Source organism: Dipodomys ordii, unplaced genomic scaffold, assembly GCF_000151885.1.
Source record: "Dipodomys ordii isolate 6190 unplaced genomic scaffold, Dord_2.0 Scaffold128, whole genome shotgun sequence".
Taxonomy (NCBI): Eukaryota; Metazoa; Chordata; class Mammalia; order Rodentia; family Heteromyidae; genus Dipodomys; species Dipodomys ordii.
In genome coordinates this window covers 4,214-25,242 of record NW_012267344.1, presented here as the reverse complement: position 1 = coordinate 25,242, position 21,029 = coordinate 4,214, and the positions used below count along the sequence as shown (strand labels likewise).

The 21,029-nt window shown below is 49.7% G+C and overlaps 3 protein-coding genes across 4 annotated transcripts in view; 1 reads left to right on the top strand and 2 right to left on the bottom strand.

Annotated features, from left to right (window-relative positions):
* The window catches only part of Shisa5 (shisa family member 5), an 11,135-nt gene extending 5,348 nt beyond the window's left edge, over positions 1-5,787 (top strand). Inside the window, exons 1-4 of one of the 2 annotated variants that reach the window (XM_013030328.1) lie at positions 2,443-2,523; positions 4,063-4,178; positions 4,519-4,722; positions 4,904-5,787. In XM_013030328.1, coding sequence (XP_012885782.1) covers positions 2,519-2,523; positions 4,063-4,178; positions 4,519-4,722; positions 4,904-4,983 — 405 coding nt within the window. In that variant the 5' untranslated portion in view covers positions 2,443-2,518 and the 3' untranslated portion in view covers positions 4,984-5,787. Of the gene's footprint in view, positions 1-2,442; positions 2,524-4,062; positions 4,179-4,518; positions 4,723-4,903 lie in introns of those variants that run through there. The other variant, XM_013030327.1, reaches the window with a different exon arrangement.
* A 1,138-nt stretch (positions 5,788-6,925) lies between these two features.
* Trex1 (three prime repair exonuclease 1) lies at positions 6,926-8,343 on the bottom strand. Its single transcript, XM_013030268.1, has 2 exons — positions 8,255-8,343; positions 6,926-7,882 (listed from the first exon to the last, which is right to left on the bottom strand). Exon 2 carries the CDS (start codon positions 7,873-7,875, stop codon positions 6,964-6,966), a length of 912 nt encoding a protein of 303 aa, XP_012885722.1. The 5' UTR covers positions 7,876-7,882; positions 8,255-8,343; the 3' UTR covers positions 6,926-6,963.
* A 535-nt stretch (positions 8,344-8,878) lies between these two features.
* LOC105996191 (ATR-interacting protein-like) lies at positions 8,879-19,470 on the bottom strand. The gene is made up of 10 exons (XM_013030204.1): positions 19,356-19,470; positions 16,899-17,053; positions 15,491-15,583; positions 13,859-13,988; positions 12,564-13,238; positions 11,093-11,229; positions 10,656-10,747; positions 9,727-9,807; positions 9,386-9,638; positions 8,879-9,017 (listed from the first exon to the last, which is right to left on the bottom strand). Exons 1-10 carry the CDS (start codon positions 19,430-19,432, stop codon positions 8,950-8,952), a joined length of 1,761 nt encoding a protein of 586 aa, XP_012885658.1. The 5' UTR covers positions 19,433-19,470; the 3' UTR covers positions 8,879-8,949.
* Between the last annotated feature and the right edge of the window lie 1,559 nt (positions 19,471-21,029).

The window sequence follows — 21,029 nt, the reverse complement described above, 5'->3', positions numbered from 1 at the left end:
CTCCCTCCCCCCACTCCCCTCCCCCACTCCACCTCCTCCTCCTCCTTCTTCTTCTTCTTTCTTCTTCGATTCATTGGAGAGAAGAGTCTCATGGACTTTCCTGCCAGGGCTGGCTTGGAGCTGTGATCCTCAGATCTCAGCCTCCTGAGTAGCTAGGATGACAGGCGTGAACCACCAGCAGCCGGCTTCCAGCCTATATATATATATATTGTGTGTGTGTGGAGTGGGGGGGTCTGGTCATGGGGCCTGAACTCTGGGCATGGGCGCTGTCCCTTAGATCTTCAGTTCATTCGTACTGACTCCAAGCTATGATCTGTTAGGGTGGTGAGATTAAAGGATATGAGACCCAGGGTGTGTGTGTGTGCGCGCGCGCGCGCGTGTGTGTGTGGGTGTGCGTGTGTGTGCGTGTCTGTTAGGGTGGTGAGATTATAAGGATATGAGACCCACGGGGTGTGTGTGTGTGTGTGTGTGTGTGTGTGTGTGTCTGTTAGGGTGGTGAGATTAAAGGATATGAGACCCAGGGTGTGTGTGTGTGTGTGTGTGTGTGTGTGTGTGTGTGTGTGTGTGTGTGTGTGTGTGCGTGCGCGTGCGTGTGTGTGCGTGTCTGTTAGGGTGGTGAGATTAAAGGATATGAGACCCAGGGGGTGTGTGTGTGTGTGTGTGTGTGTGTGTGTGGGTCTGTTAGAGTATATGAGTTAAAGGGTGTGTGTGTGTGTGTGTGTGTGTGTGTGTGCGTGCGCGTGCGTGTGTGTGCGTGTCTGTTAGGGTGGTGAGATTAAAGGATATGAGACCCGGGGTGTGTGTGTGTGTGTGTGTGTGTCTGTTAGGATGGTGAGATTAAAGGATATGAGACCCGGGGTGTGTGTGTGTGTGTGTGTGTTTGTGTGTGTGTCTGTTAGGGTGGTGAGATTAAAGGATATGAGACCCAGGGTGTGTGTGTATGTGTGTGTGTGTGTGTGTGTAGTGTGTAGTGTGTAGAGAGAGAGTCTGTGTGTGTGTGTGTGTGTGTGTGTGTAGTGTGTAGAGAGAGAGTCTGTCAATCCTAGGGCTTGAATTTAGGATTTGGGTGCTGTCCCTGAGCATGTTTTTCAAAGTTAGCACTCTACCCACTTGAGTTTCACTTCCAGCTTTTTGTTGGGTCATTGGAGAGACCTTGTGTGTGTGTGTGTGTGTGTGTGTGTTAGGCTGGAGGATATCAGACCGTGTGTGAGTGTGTGTGAGACAGATAGAGACAGAGTGAGAGAGAGAGAGAGTGAGAGAGAGTCTGTCAGTCTGTCCTAGGGCTTGAATTTAGGATTTGGGTGCTGTCCCTGAGCATGTTTTTTCAAAGCTAGCACTCTACCCACTTGAGTTTCACTTCCAGCTTTTTGTTGGGTCATTGGAGATCAGTCTCTTGGATTTTCCTGACTTGGGCTGGCTTCAAATGGTGATTCTCAGATCTCAGCCTCCTTCTGAGTAGCTAGGATAACAAGCTTGTGCCACTGACACCGGCTGATGCTGTTTCTTTTCTTTCTTTCTTTTTGCCAGTCTTGGGGCTTGAACTCAGGGCCTGAATGCTGTCCCTGGGAGCTACTTTGTATTCAAGGCTAGCACTCTACCACTTGAGCTCGAGGTCACTTCTAGTTTTTGAGTGGTTCATTGGGGATAAGAGTTTCAAGGGGGACTTTTCTGCCTGGGCTAGCTTTGATCTGGGATTCTCAGATCTCAGCCTCCTGAGTAGCTCAGATTACAGACCTGAGCCACCATAGCCCAGCTTTTTTTTTTTGTTTGTTTGTTTTTTTTTTAATTTGTTGGGAGATCCAAGTCTCACAGATTTTTTTGCCCAGGGCTGGCTTTGAATCAAGATCCTCAGATCTCAGCTGTGGTGCTGCAGTACATTGTACCTTAAATCAGATAGAAAAGCAGCCATGAGAAAATAGAGAACCCACATTCTGAGTGTTGGAATGCTGGAGTCTTTAATGTAGCACTCTATAGAAGGCCAATTACAAAGATCTGCAGCCCCTAACATAGCGTGCTCCAAGCTTTTAAATATAAAGGCTACTTGTTTGGTGGAGACCAAGCTTTAGCAAAGCATTGATGCATAAACACCACCCGTGGAGCTGGGCATCTACAATTCAAAGGATGATTTATCTCACCTTTAGTCCTAGGAGCTTGGTAGATTAGCCCCTTATCTCCTGGCCAGGCTCCTGGATATCTGTTAAACCAACAGCCCCCAGCACGGGGTGGGGGTGGGGGGATAGCTGTGACTCAGTTTCCCCATTAGTTTGAGTCACGAGGCTGATGGGAGCCCTTGGCACCCAGTTAAGGCTGTGTCTTTAAGAGAGAGGCTGCTGGTCTTGTGTGTGTGTGTGTTCGTGTGTTTGTCCTTCCTGCCTCTGACGTCAGACGTGGGCAGGACCCAAGGAGAGATTAGCTTTCCTTTTCTCTGAAAGGGGTGGAGATTGTGACTGGGGCTTCTGATGGGAAGAGGGGAAGTCTGGGGGGTGCCAGAGGTTCCTGGGTGAAGGTGGAGGCTGAGATGGGGTAAGAAAGGGGAAGTGGGTGGAGGAAAAGGGGGAGGCTGGAGAGTTGGTGATGCATGTTCTATGGAGAAGCTAGCGAGAGCTTGCTTCAGAGCTGGGCCTGGCCCAGCTTCTAGTCACTGAATCTGTCTTTCCGATCTCTTAGGCCAGTGACTCTTTAGTCCTATGGTTCTGTTGTGAACCTACTGGGAGGTGTTAGGTCCTGTTTGGGGGGGGAGCTTGCTGTGTGCTTTTGATCGTGGACTTTGAGGTAGCCTTCAAGTCTGTCCTTTGGTTGGGGATGGGGGTGAGGGGCGGCTGGTGAGCTACTGAGAGCTAGAAGCCCTGTTTTTTTTTTGAGGGGGTAGTGGGGTGGGGTGAGGCAGACATCTATTCTGACCCCAACAGCTAACAAGTCTCCTAAAGGAGACTTTCTTTTTAGGGGGGGAATGGTGGTATCAGTACTGGGGCCTTGAACTCAGGGCCTGAACTCTGTCCCTTAGCTTTTTTTTTTTTTCTTTTGTCGGTCGTGGGGCTTGAACTCTGGGCTTAGGCGCTGTCCCTGCGCTCTTCAGCTCAAGGTGAGCGCTCTACCGCTTGAGCCACAGCACCACTTCCGGTTTTCTAGTGGTTAATTGGAGATAGGAGTCTCACGGAGCTTTCTGCCCAGGCTGGCTTTGAACTGTGATCCTTAGATCTCAACCTCCTGAGTAGCTGGGATTATAGTCATGAACTACCAGCCACCCCCAAACAAATCCATTTTCTTTCTTTTCTTCCCCTACCCACCCTCCCCTGCTTGTCTTGGAGCTTGAACTCAGGGCCTGGGCACTGTCTGTCCCTTGAACTTTTGGCTCAAGGTTTGCCTGGTGACAGTGGTTCACACGTGTCATCCTACTTAGGAAGCTGAGATCTGAGGATCACTGTTTCAAGCCAGCCCATGCTGAAAAGTCCCTCAGACTCTTATCTCCAATGAACCACTCAAAAACCGTAAGTGGAGCTGTGGCTCAAAGTAGTAGATTCCAAGCCTTAAGCAAAAGCGATCAGGGACAGTGCTCAGGCTCTGAGTTCGAGTTCCATGAATGCGAGGGAGAAATAAAAAGGCTAGCATCTAGCATTCTACCTCTTGAGTCACAGTTCCACTTCCAGCTTTATTTTTGGAGGGCTCATTGGAGATAAAAGGCTCTCAAGACTTTCCTTCCTTGGGCTGGCATTGAACTATGATTCTCAGATCTCAGTCTCTTGTGTGTGTGTGTCGGTTGTAGGGCTTGAACTCTGGGCCTGGGCCCTGTCCCTGAGCTCTTCAGCTCAAGGCTAGTGCTCTACCATTTGCCACAGTGCCACTCCCGGCTTTTTTTGTTTATATGGTGCTGAGGAATCGAACCCAGGGCCTCATGCATGCTCTACCACTGAGCCACCTTCCCAGCCCTTTTGAGTAGCTTTGATTACAGGCGTGAGCTACCAAAACTCCGTATTGAGGACCAGAGGGGCCCCCCGGGGTGCAGTTGTAGGATGGACTACTGGGTCCCCCCCAAGCCCTGAGTCATGACTGGGTCTTTGGCAGGTTTGGAGCGACGATTGCCATTGGCCTGACCATCTTGGTACTGTTTGTGGTCACCATTATTGTCTGCTTCACCTGCTCCTGCTGCTGTTTGTATAAGATGTGTCGGCGACCCCGTCGTAAGTAGCCCCCCTCCTCCCCCAATCCCCACTCCTGGTTCTACTTTGTGCCTCCTTTATGTGCAGGTAACCCCCTCCCCACTATACACCTAGGCCTAGGCACTGCCCCTGAGTTGCTTTTGCTCAAGGCTTAGCGCTCTACCACCTGAGACACAGTGCCACTTCTGGCTTTTTTTCTGTGATTCATTGGAGAGAAGAGGCTCTTGGAACTTTCCTGCCTGGGTTGGCTGTAAACTGTGATTGATCTTCAGCTCTCAGCCTCCTGAGTAGCTGGGATTATAGGCATGCGTCACTAGAGCTGGTCTACTAGCAGGTCTTGATTGGAATTCTTTCTCCACAGCCATCGTGACTACCACCACAGCAACCACGGTGGTGCATGCTCCGTACCCTCAGCCCCCAAATGTGCCTCCTAGCTACCCAGGACCCACATACCAAGGCTACCAGCCTATGCCACCCCAGCCAACAGCACCTTACCCAGCACAGTATCCACCCCCCTACCCAGCCCAGCCTATGGGCCCACCGGCCTACCACGAGACCTTGGCTGGTAAGTACTTCTGTGAATCTATGGTGCCCCTCTCCCCTTGCTGACCCTCACCCCCTCAGGCCTCTGCCTGCCCTGTCCCTCAGGGAATCCATCTTACGGTACCTCATTGAATAGGCCTCTGTCTTCTTCTGCTAGCCTGCCCACCCTGCCCTCCACCAATCAGTGTTCTCTCTGCTTTCAGGAGGTGCAGCCGTGCCCTATCCTACCAGCCAGCCTCCTTACAACCCAGCCTACATGGACCCCCCAAAGGCAGCCCCCTGATCATTCCCCTCCCGTTTCTGGCTGCCACTCAATGATCATCATGCTGCGCAGGTGTATGTGTGTGAGTGCGTGGTATACGCAGGTTCCCCATTGGCCTGTGTGAGATGTGAGCCCTGTCTAGATTGGTGGCTTCTTCTGATGCTCACTAGGTGCGGACCAATCCTTGCCCGAATAGGGCAGGACCAAACTTTTTATTATTTTTTTTATTATTATTTTTTCTTCTTTTCTACTTGAAATGAATGCTTTCCTGCAATCACAAGCAAATTCAGAGATTGGGGGGTACTGGAAGGTATTTTCAAACTCACCCCAGAGTGACCAGGATAGCACAGTTTTCTTTTTGTGAGTACTTTTGCACATATCCTGGTTTGAAGAGTGGCCTGTTGCTACTTGAGGCCAATATTCCGCCCCCCCCCAGGATTTGGGGTGCTCTTTGTTAAATCTGAGCCATGAGGCAGGCAGGTAGGGAAAGTTGAAGCTCAATGCTTTAGGCAAATGTCCCCTTATGCCCAAAAGCCTGGATCATGCTTAAATGGGGGTCAGCTAGTTCCTTATGTCAAAAACCTCCGGCCAGGGGTCCACCCAACCCAGATGGCTGTCTCTTTGGATTGTCCCTGTGTCCTCTCTGGGTCATAGTCCTGGCCTCAGGGAAGTTTGCTTGCCTGACCTCTGCTATAGGTGAGCAATAGGAGCTATAACCACCAACACACTCAGCTTTCTACCCTGCAGTGTTGTTTTTACTTTTAGCCAAACATTTTTGCCTGGTTTTTTTTTTTTTTTTTTTGCTTCTTTTTTGGTCATGGGGCTTGAACTCTGGGCCTGGGCGCTGTCCCTCAGCTCTTCAGCTCAAGGCTAAGCGCTCTACCACTTGAGCCACAGCACCACTTCTGGTTTTCTAGTGATTTCATTGAAGAGAAGAGTCTCAAGGACTTTCTTGCCCGGGCTGGATGCTCAGATCTCAGCCTCCTGAGTAGCTAGGATGACAGGTGTGAGCCAGCAGTGTCTGGCCTTGTTTTCTGTTTTTAAAATGTATGGATCATTGGGCTGGGAAGGTGGCTTAGTGGTAGAGTGCTTGCCTAGCATGCATGAAGCCCTGGATTCCATTCCTCAGTACCACACACACAGAAAAGGCCGGAAGTGCGGCTGTGGCTCTAGTGGTAGTGTCAGCCTTGAGCACAAAAGTTCAGGGACAGCACCTAAACCCTGAGTTCAAGCCCCAAGCCTGACACAAAACAAAGCATCCAACTCCTGTCTTACAGCCTAGAGATTGTCCTAGGGACAACAGAGTTCAAGGACTGTCTTGACTCTAGGCAGGGGTGCAGGGCCTGGGTAGAAGCTCTGGCCCAGGCACCATGAATACCTCGGTGATTCCTGTCCTGAAAAATGTCTCACCAGCTGTCTTAGCTTTGTATCGTTCATGTGTTTCCGACAGTCTAGATTCTTGCATCCTGGTTTATAAATAAACGCAATCGTTTTTGGAACTGCTGTCCCTTTTCTTCAGAGCCCTGGCTGCGGGGTCGGGGTCTTTGGCTGAGTAGTTTGCGTGTGGACGGTTTGGATTTCTTGGCTTTTCTCCTCGTCTTGGGCTGAGAGCTTTGCTCTTCCGCTTGCAGAGCGAGAAGAGATGATAAATACCGTGAAAAACCTAAGACGCTTGGAGCTGGGAAGGTGGCTTAGTGGTAAAGTACTCGCCCAGCATGCATGAAGCCCCGGGTTCGATCCCTCTATCACATACACAGAAAAGGCCAGATGTGGCATCGTGGCCTCAAGTGGTAAGGGTGCTAGCCTTGAGTGAAAGTAATTCAGGGACAGTGCCCAGGCCCTGAGTTCAAGCCCCAGCCCTGGCAAAAACAAAACCAAACCCAAAACCCTGAATAGGAGAGTGTGTGGTGGGGTAAAGGCCCAGACTAGGAGGAAAGGCAAGTAGACTATTCAGTGCTGTTTTGAGAGTCTCTTTTTATTCATCAGCTTTTTCTTCTTGGCCTATTGCTCTGGAGTGGCTCGGGTAAGCCCATACAGTGTGGCCACTGCCAAGGTCAAGAAGGCTAACAGGCCCAAGGGAACCAACAGTCCCTCTTCCAATGTGTCTCCAGAGACCTTGATTGGAGGAAGAACTTTGGGTCTCTTATTCCTGCTAGGACTGCTGTTTCCGGTTTTGGCCAGTGGCTCAGTGGCTGATCTAGCAGATTGACTTAGCTGAATCTCATACATGGGCTTGATGGTGCCAAAGGGTCTCGAGTGAGTATCCACCCATTGCAGCAGGGCCTGTGGCTTCCACTGGCAGATACTAAGCAGGGTTAGCACATCGCCCTCGGCCATGTGGGAGTCTGTCGGGGCCTGTCCATACAGGCGGGTGTAGATGCTGCCCAGGCTGTAACTCTTCCTCGGGCCACGCTCTGCGGGGCTGCTAGCTTGTTCCAAGGCCTTCATGGCAGCCATACTGTCCACACAGAAAGCGCCGTCTAGAGCATCAGCCACGCCCAGCATAGCCAGCTCTGCTTGGAGTAGAGGAAAGTCGTAGCGATCACCATTGTGCGCCACAAAGCACCAGGGCTGTGGCTGGCGCCGCAGGAAAGCTAGCAGCAAGGTGGCCAGGTTGTCATCGAAGCGCTGTCGTCCGTGTGCTGCCAGATCAGCGGTGGTCAGGCCGGTGATCTCACTGGCACCTGGGCTACAGGCCTTTCCTGGAGCCACACACAGGGAGAGTTTGTCCACCACGCGGGGGAACGGGGGTGGCTGTCCCCTGGAAGTAGGGGTGCTCTCCAGGGCCCTTCTGTGGACAGCCAGCATGCACAGCTCTGTGATCTTGGGCTGGGAGAAAGGCAGGCCAGTAGCTTCCAGGTCTAAGAAGATGAGGGTCTGCATGGGGCCAGGGCGGGAAGCCTGCCTGTCCATGATGAACCTAAGGCCAGAGTGGTGGGGAGGGGGTGTGAACATGAATGCCAATGGGATGATCAAAAGCGGGGACTGGGAATGTGGCTTAGTTGGGAGAGTGTTTGCCTCGCATGCATGAAGCCCTGGGTTCGATTCCTTAGTACCATCTATGTAGCAAAAGCCAGATCCCCAAGCTCCTGTGCCCAGGCTAAGGACCGGAAGTGGGAGAAGAGTGGGGGTAGTTTTCATAAAGGGACAAGCATTCTCCCATGTGGGGGGGGGGGAGGCTCCCGCCTTTCCCTAGGGGTTCGGCCCCTCCACTAGTGCCCACCGAGACCAGGGTAGGGGAGCCCATGGCCTTTCTGTCCTGCTCTACTTCTCAGGGGGTGTTCCAACTTACCCAAGCAGGCCAGATAGCAATGACTGGATCCACTCCGGCGTCGTCCCTCTACTGACAGCAGTGGCAGGAAATGAAACTGACTGGCCAGCCTCTACAGCGAGGCCCCGCCCTCCTGCCCGGATGCCCCTCCCTCCCCTCCCATCTGCCGCCAGGCCACCCCCTCTCCCACACCCCTGGCTAGCATGATTAGCCACGTGGGGTTCTGCGGCCTGTGGGAGTCCATGGGGGGGGGGATGGGAATTTGTTTCCCGAGAGACAGGGGGCTGCTGGGTGCTTTTGATGGTGTTGAGTTCCCGGCTTTCAGGTTTTGAGGCTGAAGGCCGGCTCATTCCTTGCCTCCAGCACAAAGCTTTCTTCCCAGTGGCTCCAACCCAAAGTTATGACTCAGGACAATTCCAGAGGCAGGGCAGGGCTAGCCTTCCGGGCTGATCAGTCGCTATGGTGACAGATTTAGCTCAGCCAAGAGAAGTTGGTGGGGGGGGGGGGGGGGGAGAAGCACTCAGGCCTCAGTGGGATCTCATCTTGTTCTATTCCTTCCGGGTAGGCCCAAACAGATCAGACTGAGACAAGGCTGGGTTTACAGCAGGAATTGGTCACAGCTTTTAATAGGGAAGGGGTGGGGGTGGGGGGAGGGCAGGGAGGAAGTGAAGAGAGCCGACGCACTGATGCCCCCGTGTGGCAGGATGCACGGCCCCTCAGGCACAATCCATCTCCATGTCCTCCATGTCTGCCTCAGTAGCACAGAGGTCATCCAGGGCTGCCTCTGAGTGGGGGGGAAAAAAAGGGGGGAGACCCCAAGGTGCTGGAGCCTAGAGGACGTCCCACCTCGCCGCCCCCAGCACCCACAGGAAGTGACTAGTCCCATGTCCTGGCCTGGCTCCCTCAGCTACTTCCTGCGAGCAAAGTCATCACAAAAGCACTGCAGATCCAGATGTTTCTAGAAAACCCGTGGCTCCGCCAGGCCAACTCAATAGACAGGACTGGACGGCAGCCCAGTGTGTTCAGAGAACCTGAGTGGAATGATCGTGTCCCCATGATTGTGACCCTGGTGGCAGGCTGATGCTAAGGTCCGGAAGTCTGACTGGCTCTGAGCTTTGGTGGCAGCAAGGGGGAATCCCTGGCTGGCTTTACCTTCACAGTCGGTGACATCCGGAAGGGCTCGGATAAGCGTGCTGACCCCTGGCATCACTTGGTCATACTGATGCAGGACCTCCACGCAGTGCACAGAAAACAGCTTGTCCTTCTGGGACAGGCTGTGTAGCAGCAACACAGCGTCCCGGAGACAGCGCACGGTCCGCTTCTGCTGGTTAGTCTTGAAGGCTGCCCCCGTCCTCCGCACGGTCAGCCACTGTCGGTGCAGCACCACCGTCAGAGCTCTGACCACCTGAGGGGGACAGGACATGGTGGTTCATTAGGGGGGGGGCCCTTCGGCACCCACAGAGCTGCCACTATGGGGGTCTGTGGCTACTTACCTCCACACTGCATTGACAGTCAGACCCAGTAAAAGGGGAGCAAGAGGTCTGCATACCCAGCTTGGCCAAGAGCCAGACTGTCTGGAAGGAGAACAGATCATGTTTGATCAAACCCCCAGTATTTTCTCAGGCTTTCTGCACCAATAGGGTCCCGAGAAGTGGTCACGTGACTCGGAACCAGCACAAACCTTACTTATGACATCCACCTCTAGCCATGAGGGACCCTCCCGCGCCCCTTCTCCCCCCCCCCACAAAAAAAAAGCCAGGACAGAACTAGATGTCCAATGCTAAGTCACAAGACAATCTTGGACTTGCATCTGTGGGGGGGGAACCCCCCCACCCCAACTTTCAGCTCTGTAGCTGCTTGGTTAATTCATATTAGATCTCCTCCCAGCCCCATTCTCCTCCAGAGAGAGAAGAGAAAGACGCGTTCTGAAGAAACAGTATACAAGTATCTTGAATGTGTTGGATTTGGGTTTGTGCCAGACCTTGGATTTGAACTTAGGATCTGGCTGCTGGCCCTGAGCTTTTTTTTTTTTTCCCCTCAAGGCTAGCACTCTAGAACTTAAGCCATACCTTCATTGCTGTTTTCAGTTTGTTTTTGGTGATAAGTCTCACACTTTCTTGCCCAGGGTAACTACCAACTGTGATCTTCCCATCACAGCCTCTTGAGTAGCTAGAATTACAGGTGTGAGCATCTGGACCTCACTATTAGATATTTTTACTTTTTTCTTTTTTTTTAAACCAGTACTGGGGCTTGAACTCAGGGCCTGGGCACTGTCCCTGAGCTTCTTTTTGCTCCAGGCTAGCTCTTTAGCACCACTAACAGCTTTTTCTGTTTTTGTGGTACTGAGGAATCGAACCCAGGGCCTCATGCATGCTAGGCGAGCACTCTTCCACTGAGCCACCTTCCCAGCCCCTATTTTTACCTCTTGTTCCAACTGAAGCCACTGTGTCTGTGAGGCAGCTTTGTCAGGCTTTGAGGTAATGTATGAGTACAGTAGCAGTAGAAGACAGCGGTCTGAAAAGGACAGCACCCCCGTAAGCAGCGTCCCTCTTCCAATCCAAAGCTTTGGGGTACAAGCTGCAGAGGCCCTGGGGAAGCTCTGAACCAGGTCCTGCTCCAGCCCTTTCCTCCCTCCCTCAGAAGAAACAGTCAAGAGGCCCAGATGATGATGATGATGATTAGCCAGTCCTGGGGCTTGAACTCAGGGCCTAGGCACTGTCCCTGAGCTTCTTTTGCTCAAGGCTAGCACCACTTCCAGCCTTTGCTGTGGATGTGGTACTGAAGGAGTCGAACCCAGGGCTTCATGCATGCTAGGCGAGCACTCTACCACTATGCTACACTCCCAGCAGATTATATTACCAGAATGGGAACAGAACTGTTGCACGAGGCCGTCACTGTCTGCAATCTGGGAGAGCAGCTCAACGGCCAGCAGCACACAAGGCAAAGGCGTCTGGGGGCTGAGGCAGGGTGGCAGCACTGGTAACACACATTGTAATCTGAAAGAGGCAAGAGAGGAGACAATCCCCAGATGGAGAGATTTGGCTCAGTCAGACCTGGGTTCAAATGCTGCTCTGATCACTGCCTGAAGCAATCTTGGGAATATGTGCAGGATGGCTGAGGTTTAAGAGATAACAAGACCCTCATTAGATCCTGCCACCATTGCAAAATAAGGTAACCTATTTTTTTGGGGGGGGGAGGGGGCGTGAACTCAGGACCTGGGCAGTATCTCTGAATCCCCCCCCCCCCTTTTTCCTCTACCTAGAACTCTACTATTTGAACCACAGCTCCACTTTTGCTTTTTAGTACTTTACTGAAAGTATGTCAAATGGACGGACTTTCCTGCTGGGACTGGCCTCAAACTAGGATCCTCAGATCTCAGCCTCCTGAGTAGCTAGGATGACAGGTGTGAGCCACCAGCACCAGTTAAGACCTTCTTTTTAAGTAAATTTTATGGGTAGGTCCCAAATAGAAAGTAAATGAATTCTAAATTATACTGCAGTGAATGCTGGTGATGAGGTAATATTGGCTCAAAAAAGCCCTCACCATGCTTAGATCTTCAAGGCCACACAGTAGGTCTACAGTTGGGCTGGTCAAAAGAGTCATAATCGGGCTGGGAAGGTGGCTCAGTGGTAGAGCACTTGCCTTGCATGCCTGAGGCCCTGGGTTCGATTCCTCAGCACCACATAAGCAAAAAGAAAAAAGCCGGAAGTGGTGCTGTGGCTCAAGTGGTAGAGCGCTAGCCTTGAGCTGAAGAGCTGAGGGACAGCACCCAAGCCCAGAGTTCAGTCCCCACGACCGGACCCCCCCCCAAAAAAAAGAGTCATAATCTCTGCATTCAGGAGAAGAAACAGGAGGATCCCCAAGTTTAAGACCAACCTGAGCTACATTGTGAGACCCTACTCAAAAAAACCAAACCAAATTCTAGGTGGGCAAAGACACACAGAAGAGATAGCAGGCTATTTTGACATATATATATGTGTATATATATATGTTTTTTTGGGGGGGAATTGATTTGTTTTGTTTTGCCAGTCCTGGGGCTTGAACTCAGGGCCTGGGCGCTGTCCCTGAGCTGCTTTTGCTCAAGGCTAGCACTTTACCACTTGAGCCACAGCACCACTTCCGGATTTTTCTGTGTATGGGGTACTGAGGAATTGAACCCAGGGCTTCATGCGTGCTGGGCAAACACTCTAGCACTATGCCACATTCCCAGCCCTCTAATACCTTTTGTAAGTTATATAATTATTACATAATTATTAATACCCAGGCATTACACCGCAAGGGATCAGGAGGATGCACATGTCTAATCCCTGCCTCTTATGCTACTTTGTACCTGGGTAAGCAATCAGAGGAAGCGTTTTCGGCTAATTTCACCAAAACCTTGAGACACTTGCTCAGGACACTGACTTGCAAGGAACCTGCTGGTGTGGAGGAGAAGGTCACCAGGTGGAGAAGGATCTTCAAGAGTGGGTGCTGTCCTGAGTGGTCGGCTGACCCCCTGGGGGCTGAGGTCATATCTGCACAGCTCAGTCTGTGAACCCAACTCCCGTTTCCTTCCCCCATTCCTGAGAGTAACAGACAGACGACGGCGCGGCTGTGGCACACGAGATGGTGGAGGATGCTCAGGGAGACCACACACAAGCCTTCCACGCTGCCCATCAAGTCCTCGGGGCTGGCCTCTCCACCCGAACTCCTTGCACAAGGGACACGTGTCGGAGAATCTCCAGGCACCCCGCTCCTCCTAGCCGCTGCTACATCCTGCAATGCCTGGCAGTGCAAAGTGAGGAAGAAATGCACCAGGGGCAGGAGGTAGATGGCGCCTGGCAGTTGGCAGAGTGGAAAGGCCCTTTGGCTTTCCTCGGCTGAGCTGTCATCTGGGGAGTCTTCGTTTCTGGCAATTAGATTCAATCCAGCGAAGGCTAGACTCTGGGCCTCTCTCAGGATAGAGGGAGAAAAGGACCCACTGGGGCCCCCAGGGGTCCTGAGGCCTGAGATCCTGGCCAGGGTACTGGTAATGAAAGAAAACAGAAAAAGGTCAAAGGCTGGCTGGGCAGGTGGCTCGGTGGTAGAGTGCTTGCTTTAGCATGCATGAAGCCCCAGGTTCGATTCCTCAGCACCACATTCACAGAAAAAAGTCGGAAGTGGCGTTGTGGCTCAAGTGGGAGAGGGAGCAAAAAGCAGCTCAGGGACAGTGTGTAGGCCCTGAGTTCAAGCCCCAGGACTGGCCAAAAAAAAGGTCAAAATCTCCAAACTGCCTGCCTGGCAAATTCTCCATTCACCTTTCACTCACTCCCTTCACTGCCCAACAGGTTAGGGAAATTAACCAGGAAACCTCCAGGAAACTCCTACCCAAACAAGCATTGATTGATTGATGGATTGATTGATTGGTTGGTTGATTGAATGTGCACATGCTGGGGCTTGAACTCAGGGCCTGGGCGCTGTCCCTGAGCTTTTGTGCTCAAGGCTAGCGCTCTACGACTTGAGCCACTATGCCACGTCCGGCTTTTTCTGTGTATGTGGTGCTGAGGAATCGAACCCAGGGCTTCATGCATGCTAGGCACGCATTCTACCACTAAGCCACCTTCCCAACCCCCAGACAAGCGTTTCAGGAGTCTGTCTTATGCTTACTTGCCAAGCCCTGGTGGCTTCATGAAGGTGCCAGTGGGAGTCTCTGAACAACTGCTCAAGAGGTAGCAAAGACCTAAGGAGGATCCTGGGACCAAAGGCTGCTTCAGGAGCAGGTTTATCAAAATGGAACCTGCAGAAAACAAGGTGATTCTAGAAGGTTCTGACATAGGAGATCTTTTCATTTTTCCCCTAGTTTTTGATTTTTTTTTTTTTTTTGAGACAGGGTCCTGTTATGTATCCCAGGCTGGCCTTGATCTTATTTGTAACTCTGGCTGGTCTTGAACTTGAGATCCTTCTGCCTTAGCCTCCTGAGTGCTGGGATTCCAGATATGCACCAATATACCTGGCTAAGGAAACCTTTTCTTTCTTTCTTTTTTTTCTCGGTTGTGAGGTCTGAACGCTGGGCCTGGGCGCTGTCCCTCAGCTCTTCAGCTCAAGGCCAGTGCTCTACCACTTGAGCCACAGCGCCACTTCTGGCCTTTTCTGCTTATGTGGTGCTGAGGAATCGAACTCAGGGCCTCATGCATGCAAGGCAAGCAATCTACCACTGAGCCACCTTCCCAGCCCCACAGCACCAATTCTGATTGTTCACTGGAGAGAAGAGTCTCATGGACTTTCCTGCCCCGGCTGGCTTTGAACCATGATGCTCAGATCTCAGCCTCCTGAGTAGCTAGAATTACAGGTGTGAACCACTGGCACCTGGCTTAAGGAGACCTTTTCTACAGTCTCAGAAGGAAAAAAAAGTGTAGGTTCTTCAGATGGCAGCTGTTTCCTAAGCTACTACTAAGTAGTAGCTTAGGTTAAGATGTCTAGGGTTGCAAAAGCTCTAGGATCTACCTTTGTATGTATATGTGTGTGTGTGTGTCAGTATAGGGACTTGAACTCAGGGCCCGGAGACTGTCCCTTAGCTTTTTCACTCAAGGCTGGAGCTCTACCACTTAAGCCACAACCATACTTTCAGCTTTTTGGGTTGTTAACTAGAGATAAGAATGTCACTGACTTTCCAAAATCTCAGCCTCCTGAGTAAGCTACAATTACAGGCATGAGCCACTGGAACCTTACTTCCTTTTTAAATTAGGTACTTTTTTTTTTTTTTAAATGGCCAGTCCTGGGGCATGGTGAACTCAGGGCCTGGACACTGTCCCTGAGCTTCTTTTGCTCAGGACTAGCACTCTACCATTTGAGCCACAGTGCCACTTCTGGCTTTTTCTGTTAATGTAGTACTTAGGAATCAACCCAGGGCTTCATGCATGCTCAGGGAAACATTCTACCACTAAGCCACCTTCCCAGCCCTAATTAGGGTATTTGTTTAGGGGTGGAGTCTCACTACATTGCCTGTTCTAGCTTCCTGGGCTCCAGTGATTCACCCATCTCTACTCCTGAGAAGTGGGGACTACAGTTGTAAAACACAATGCTCATGGGCTCTTTCCATTTTATAGTCTTCCATTCAATCAGACTCCTATTTGCCTGGATCCTGAATGACTGCCTGGACAGAAGTGGGGAGTGGGGGCTGGGGGGGTTGGGAAGGGTCCTCAGAGGTTAAGCATTTCTGCAGGGCAACTCTGCCCAACACAGAGGGCAAATGGGGAGCTATGCAGGCCCCTGCAGGGGGGAAAGCAGGGATTCTGCTACCTTGAATGTTTGATCTCTGCAACAAGCTGTCAGCAAGTCTTTCCTGCTGTGCTTCTAGCTTTATGGGGTCCATTCTCAGACCCTGGGTCTTATCTGAAACCAATAAAATGTAAATCAAGCTGAGCACAAAAGTACTCACTTATCAGATGCTTATAGGTAAGGTAATGACTTTCATAACACAGGTTTGTCTTCAACCTTGGATCAAAACCAGAGCCAAAAGCTCAAGATCCCTCACATCTTCATATTTGTGTGTGTGTGTGTGTCCTTAAACTCAGGGCTTGGGCACTGTCCCTGAGTTTCTGTGCTCAAGGCTAGCACTCTACCACTTTGAGCCACATCTCCACTTCCAGTTTTTAGTTTTGGTTTTGTAATTTATTGGAGGTAAGAGTCTCACAGACTTTCCTGTCTAGGCTGACTTTGAACCATGATCCTCAGATCTCAGCCTTCTGAGTAGCTAGGATGATGGGTGTGAGTCACTAACACCAGCTTTCTCTCACATCTTTTGCCTTTGTTCATGTAAGATAGAAATTCACAAAGAAAGAGAAAGAAGATTAAGCTGCTTGTCTTATTTCAAATGTAAAAAAAAAAAAAAAAAACAACAACCAGTAACCACTAACATTCTATATAGAGCTGAGCAGGTGCTAAACCCTATGGTGAAAGATTTACACAGGAGTTCATTTGTTTCAGAGCAGTGTTATCCTTAGCTGTTTTACATGGTGGGAAACTGAGGCACGGAGCTTAGGAAACTGGCCCAGTTCAGAGAAAGCTGGTAAGTTGGGACTCACATCTAGGCCGATGGGTTCTATTGCTTGGAGTTATTCAACACCAATAATGTGAGCCCAGTTTTCTCAAGAGTGGTTTTGCTGATCAATGATTTGAAAAGGTTGAGGGCAGGAAGAGTTGATATATGTAAATTATGTATTTATTTTTTATCAGTCCTGGGGCTTGAACTCAGGGCGTGGGCACTGTCCCTGAACTTCTTTTTGCTCAAGGCTAGCACTCTACCACTTGAGCCACAGCTCCACTCCCGGCCTTTTCTGGGTATATGGTACTGTAGAACTGAACCCAGGGCTTCATGCATGCTAGGTAAGCACTCTACCACTAAGCCACATTCTCAGCCCCCAAATTCTAAGATTAAATGAGCAGAGCACAATCTCACTGTGTAAACAACTACTGGTAGATGATCTTTCTAGAAGAAGTAAGTCCTCAGCCATGTGAATGAGTCACCTGGAAACAGATCCTCCAGCCGCCAGATTTCTAGGATTGCCCCATAAGCTGGGAACAGATAAGCTGTACCCCATTGACCCCTGTGACGACTGACCCATAGAAATGGGGAGAAAATAAATAAGGATGGTTGTTTTGAAGCCCCAACAATCTGTTACCTGGCAATCAATTAGTCTTGACTTACCCTGTCTGCTCACAGATTTGTATCTTTGCTCTGTTTGGCATTGATGAGGAATAGACATGTTGGCATTAAAAGACTCCTTTGTAGGAAAAGGTGTTCTTCCAAACTGTGGCGAACATGCTTCTGGCTTTACTACCACAGAAGGGTTTTTCCTAGGACTGGAACAAGTTAGCCATGAAATCCCAGTCAGAATTTGGCTAACCCCACTTAAAATATTGAGTTATAAAACTTCCAACAAAATTTGAACTTTTCATGTGTGAGTATGTTGACCCAAAGGATTTTATTCTTTTTTTTTTTGTCAGTCATGGGGCTTGAACTCTGGGCCTGGGGCGCTGTCCATCAACTCTTCAGCTCAAGGCAAGCACTCTACCACTTGAACCACAGCGCCACTTCTGGTTTTCTGGTGGTTTACTGGAAATAAGAGTCTGATGCCAAGCGCCAGTGGCTCACGTCTGTAATCCTAGCTACTCAGGAGGCTGAGATATGAAGATCACAGTTCAAAGCCAGCCCAGGCAGGAAAAGCCATGAGACTCTTATCTCAAGTGGTAGAGCACCAGCCTTGAGCTGAAGAGCTCAGGGACAGCGCCCAGGCCTAGAATTCAAGCCCCACAGCCAACAACAACAACAACAAAAGGCTCAGGGACATCGCCCTGGCCTTGAGTTCAAGCCCCACAACTGACACAAAAAGGAAAAAAAAATGTGCATGAGTACTTATTTAGCATGAATAAGAGCCTGGGTTCAAGCCCCACTATGAGAGAGAGATAATGTGTGAAAGTTAAGCAAGCTCCTTAGCACTAATGTCTTTAGAAGCCGATCTGATTTAGCCTCTGATCTGATTATACAACCCTGGGGCCTTCCATGTAATTGATATTTGAGGACAGACTTTCCTTAGCTCTTCTGACTTACCTGGCAAAAGAATTTCCATTTCACATCCTGACTGGGCTGGGAAGGTGGCCACTGGTAGAGTGCTTGCCTAGCGTGCATGAAGCCCTGGGTTTACTTCCTCAGTACCACATAAGCAGAAAAAGCCAAAAGTGCTACTGTGGCTCAAGTGGTAGAGTGCTAGCCTTTAGCAAAAAGAAGCTCAGGGACAGTGCCCAAGCTGAGTTTAAGCCCCAGGACTGGCAAAACAAACAAACAAACAAAACCACCCTGACCACTATGAGCCAAAAAGCCCTACCACAGTTCAGATATTAAGACTGACACCTGCAGTGCCAAATTGCTGAGGTAGAAGAATGCACAGCATAGCACAGACCATTAATAGGCTGAGCCTTTTTATATTTGGTTAGTCATGGGACTTGAACTCTGGGACTGGGTGATGTCTCTGAGCTCTTCAGCTCAGGGCTAGTGCTCTACCACTTGAGCCACAGGGCCACTTCCGGTTTTCTGGTGGTTTATTGGAGATAAGAGTCTCACAGACTTTTCCTGCCTGGGCTGGCTTTGAACCACGATCCTCAGATCTTAGCCTCCTGACTAGCTAGGATGACAGGTATGAGCCACTGGTGCCTGGCTTGGGTTAGAGCCATTTTATAGCAAGAGGAGGAGCTGTTAGAGAAAAATCTCAGGGAAGCCAATGAGCAGAAAATATGCTAAATAGGTCTGAAATACACTTATACTTAGGCAATAACCTGTTGTAATAAACAAATTACATAAAAATGTTAGGCTGATCTATCCCTAAAATTTGGCAATTATCGTTTCAGCTGTCTAGGCTGAAGGAATTATGTTTATTTATTTGTGTCAGTCCTGGGGCTTGAACTCAAGGCCTGATCACTGTCCCTGGGCTTCTTTTGCTCAAGGCTTGCACTCAGCTACTTCTGGCCTTTTCTATTTATGTGGTACTAGGGAATGGAACCCAGGGCTTCATGCATGCTAGGCGAGCACTCTACCACTAAGCTACATTCCCAGCCCCTTAAATTTCTTTCTTTTTATTGTCGGTTGTGGGGCTTGAACTCTGGGCCTGGGTGCTGTCCCTCAGCTCTTCATCTCAATGCTAGCACTCTACCACTTGAGCCACTGGTGCCCAGCAAAGCAGATAGTACTTTTAGAGAACTTTGGCCTCATCCAAACAATCTTGGAATCTGTATAAAGAAAAACTCTATCCAGGTGGTAGAGTCTAGATGGCTTTCATTGAAGACCAGCCTGACAAGCGTTATTATGCAGACTTTTTTTTTTTTTTTTTTTTTTTGAGCAGTCCCGGGGCTTGAAATCAGGAGTTGAGCACTGTCCCTAAGTTTCTTTTACTCAAGATTAGCACTCTACCACTTGAGCCACAGCTCTACTTCTGGCATTTTTGGCAGTTAATTGAAGGTAAGAGTCTCATGGATTTTCCTACTCAGGCTGGCTTTGAATCACAATCCTCAGATCTCAGCCTCCTGAGTAACTAGGATTATAAGCATGAGCCACCAGTGCCTGGCTTATGTGGACATTTTGTAAACCAATGTAAAACTGCTCCATTCTTACCTGACATGGGAAATGGAGGGAGAAGCCAATTTATTTGCTCGTTCACTATTTTGAAGTTTTGTCCTTAATTCATTCATTTCTGCATCTTTAAACTGGAGTTCAGACTGCAGGGATTGGAGCTAGAGAGCAAAAGAAACATGTAGTACTGCATCAACACAAACACACAGAAAAAAATCACAGCCAGGCTCCAGAGGCTTACACCTGTATTCCTAACTACTCAGGAGGCTGGAAAGTCTGTGAGACTCATGTCCAATTAACCACCAGAAAACCATACATGGTGTTCTGATTCAAATGGTAGAGCACTACTAGCCTTGAGCAAAAGAGCTCAGGGACAGCACCCAGGCCCTGAGTTCAAACCCCACAACTAAGCTAGGCTTTGATGGCTCATGCCTGTAATCCTAGCTACTCAGGAGGCTGAGATCTGAGGATCATGGTTCAAAGCAAGCTCAGACAGGAAAGTCTATGATACTCATCTCCAATGAACCACTTAGAAAACCGGAAGTGGCACTGTGCCTCAAGTGGTAGAGTACTAGCTTTGAGCTGAAGAGATGAAGGACAGCACCCAGGCCCAGAGTTCAAGCCCCACGACTGACCCAAAGGAAAAAAAAATCTCTTGGCTAAAATTCCAAGCTGATAAAAGAAAAATGATAAAGAATGCATACGAAAGTTTGCTCTGAGATAAATGTCCTAAAATATCAAATGTCACCCATTTTTCCCTGAAAGGCAGCATGGCATTCTAGACAGATATTTGATGCTACCTACTGTAGAGGAGATTTGTGAGGATTTAAATACCAGCCATTTCTTCATCATACTTGGGGATTAAATAGAATAAATATAAAATGTTAAGCACAGAGACTGGCAAGTTGCCACAGGCTCACCAGTAACAAGTTGATCTTTTTTGTTTGTTTGTTTGAGACAGGGTTTTGCTATGTAGGCCAGAGTACTTTAAACTCTTAATTCTTCCTCCTCAGAATCCTAAATAGGATTCTAGGTATAAACCACCACACCTGTGGGTCTTTTAATCAACTTAGTGGTGTACAACTCCATGTTCTGAAAGTATGAGCAGAGGATCTGAAAGCCTTACCCAAACCCTGTGCTGATATATAAAAGAAGACCCAAGCCAGGTGCCAGTGGCTAATACCTGTCATCCTAGCTACTCAGGAGGCTAAGATCTGGAGGATCCCAGTTCAAAGCCAGCCCGGGCAGGAAAGTCCATTAGACTCTGATCTCCAACAAGCTACTCAGAAAAGGCTGGAAGTAGTGCTGTGGCTCAAGTGGTAAATCGCAAGCCTTGAATACAGAGAGACTCAGGGACAGTGCCCAGGCCCTGCGTTCAAGCCTGAGGACTGGCAAAAAAAAAAAGAAGGAAAAAAGAAAAAAAGAAATATGACTATAAGAACAGAAGCGTCATAACTATGGAACCTGTCTATAGCACAGAGAATCAAAATGTGTCCATGGAAGTTCAAGTCATTTAATTTCTAATGCCTTAGAAATAGAAAAAGACGGGGCTGGGAAGGTGGCTCAGTGGTAGAGTGCTTGCCTTGCATGCATGAGGCCCTGGGTTCGATTCCTCAGCATCACATAAGCAGAAAAAGCCAGAAGTGGCGCTGTGGCTCAAGTGGTAGAGAGCTAGCCTTGAGCTGAAGAGCTGAGAGACAGTGCCCAGGCCCAGAG

Coding starts and splice junctions, on each gene's coding strand:
- Trex1 (XM_013030268.1), bottom strand. CDS start 7,875: ATGGACAGGCAGGCTTCCCGCCCTGGCCCCATGCAGACCCTCATCTTC.
- LOC105996191 (XM_013030204.1), bottom strand. CDS start 19,432: ATGAATGAATTAAGGACAAAACTTCAAAATAGTGAACGAGCAAATAAA. Junction 11,230..12,563: donor TCCTCTGATTGCTTACCCAG/GTACAAAGTAGC, acceptor TGCCTCTTTCAG/ATTACAATGTGTGTTACCAG. Junction 9,639..9,726: donor ACTGTCAATGCAGTGTGGAG/GTAAGTAGCCAC, acceptor TGTCCCCCTCAG/GTGGTCAGAGCTCTGACGGT.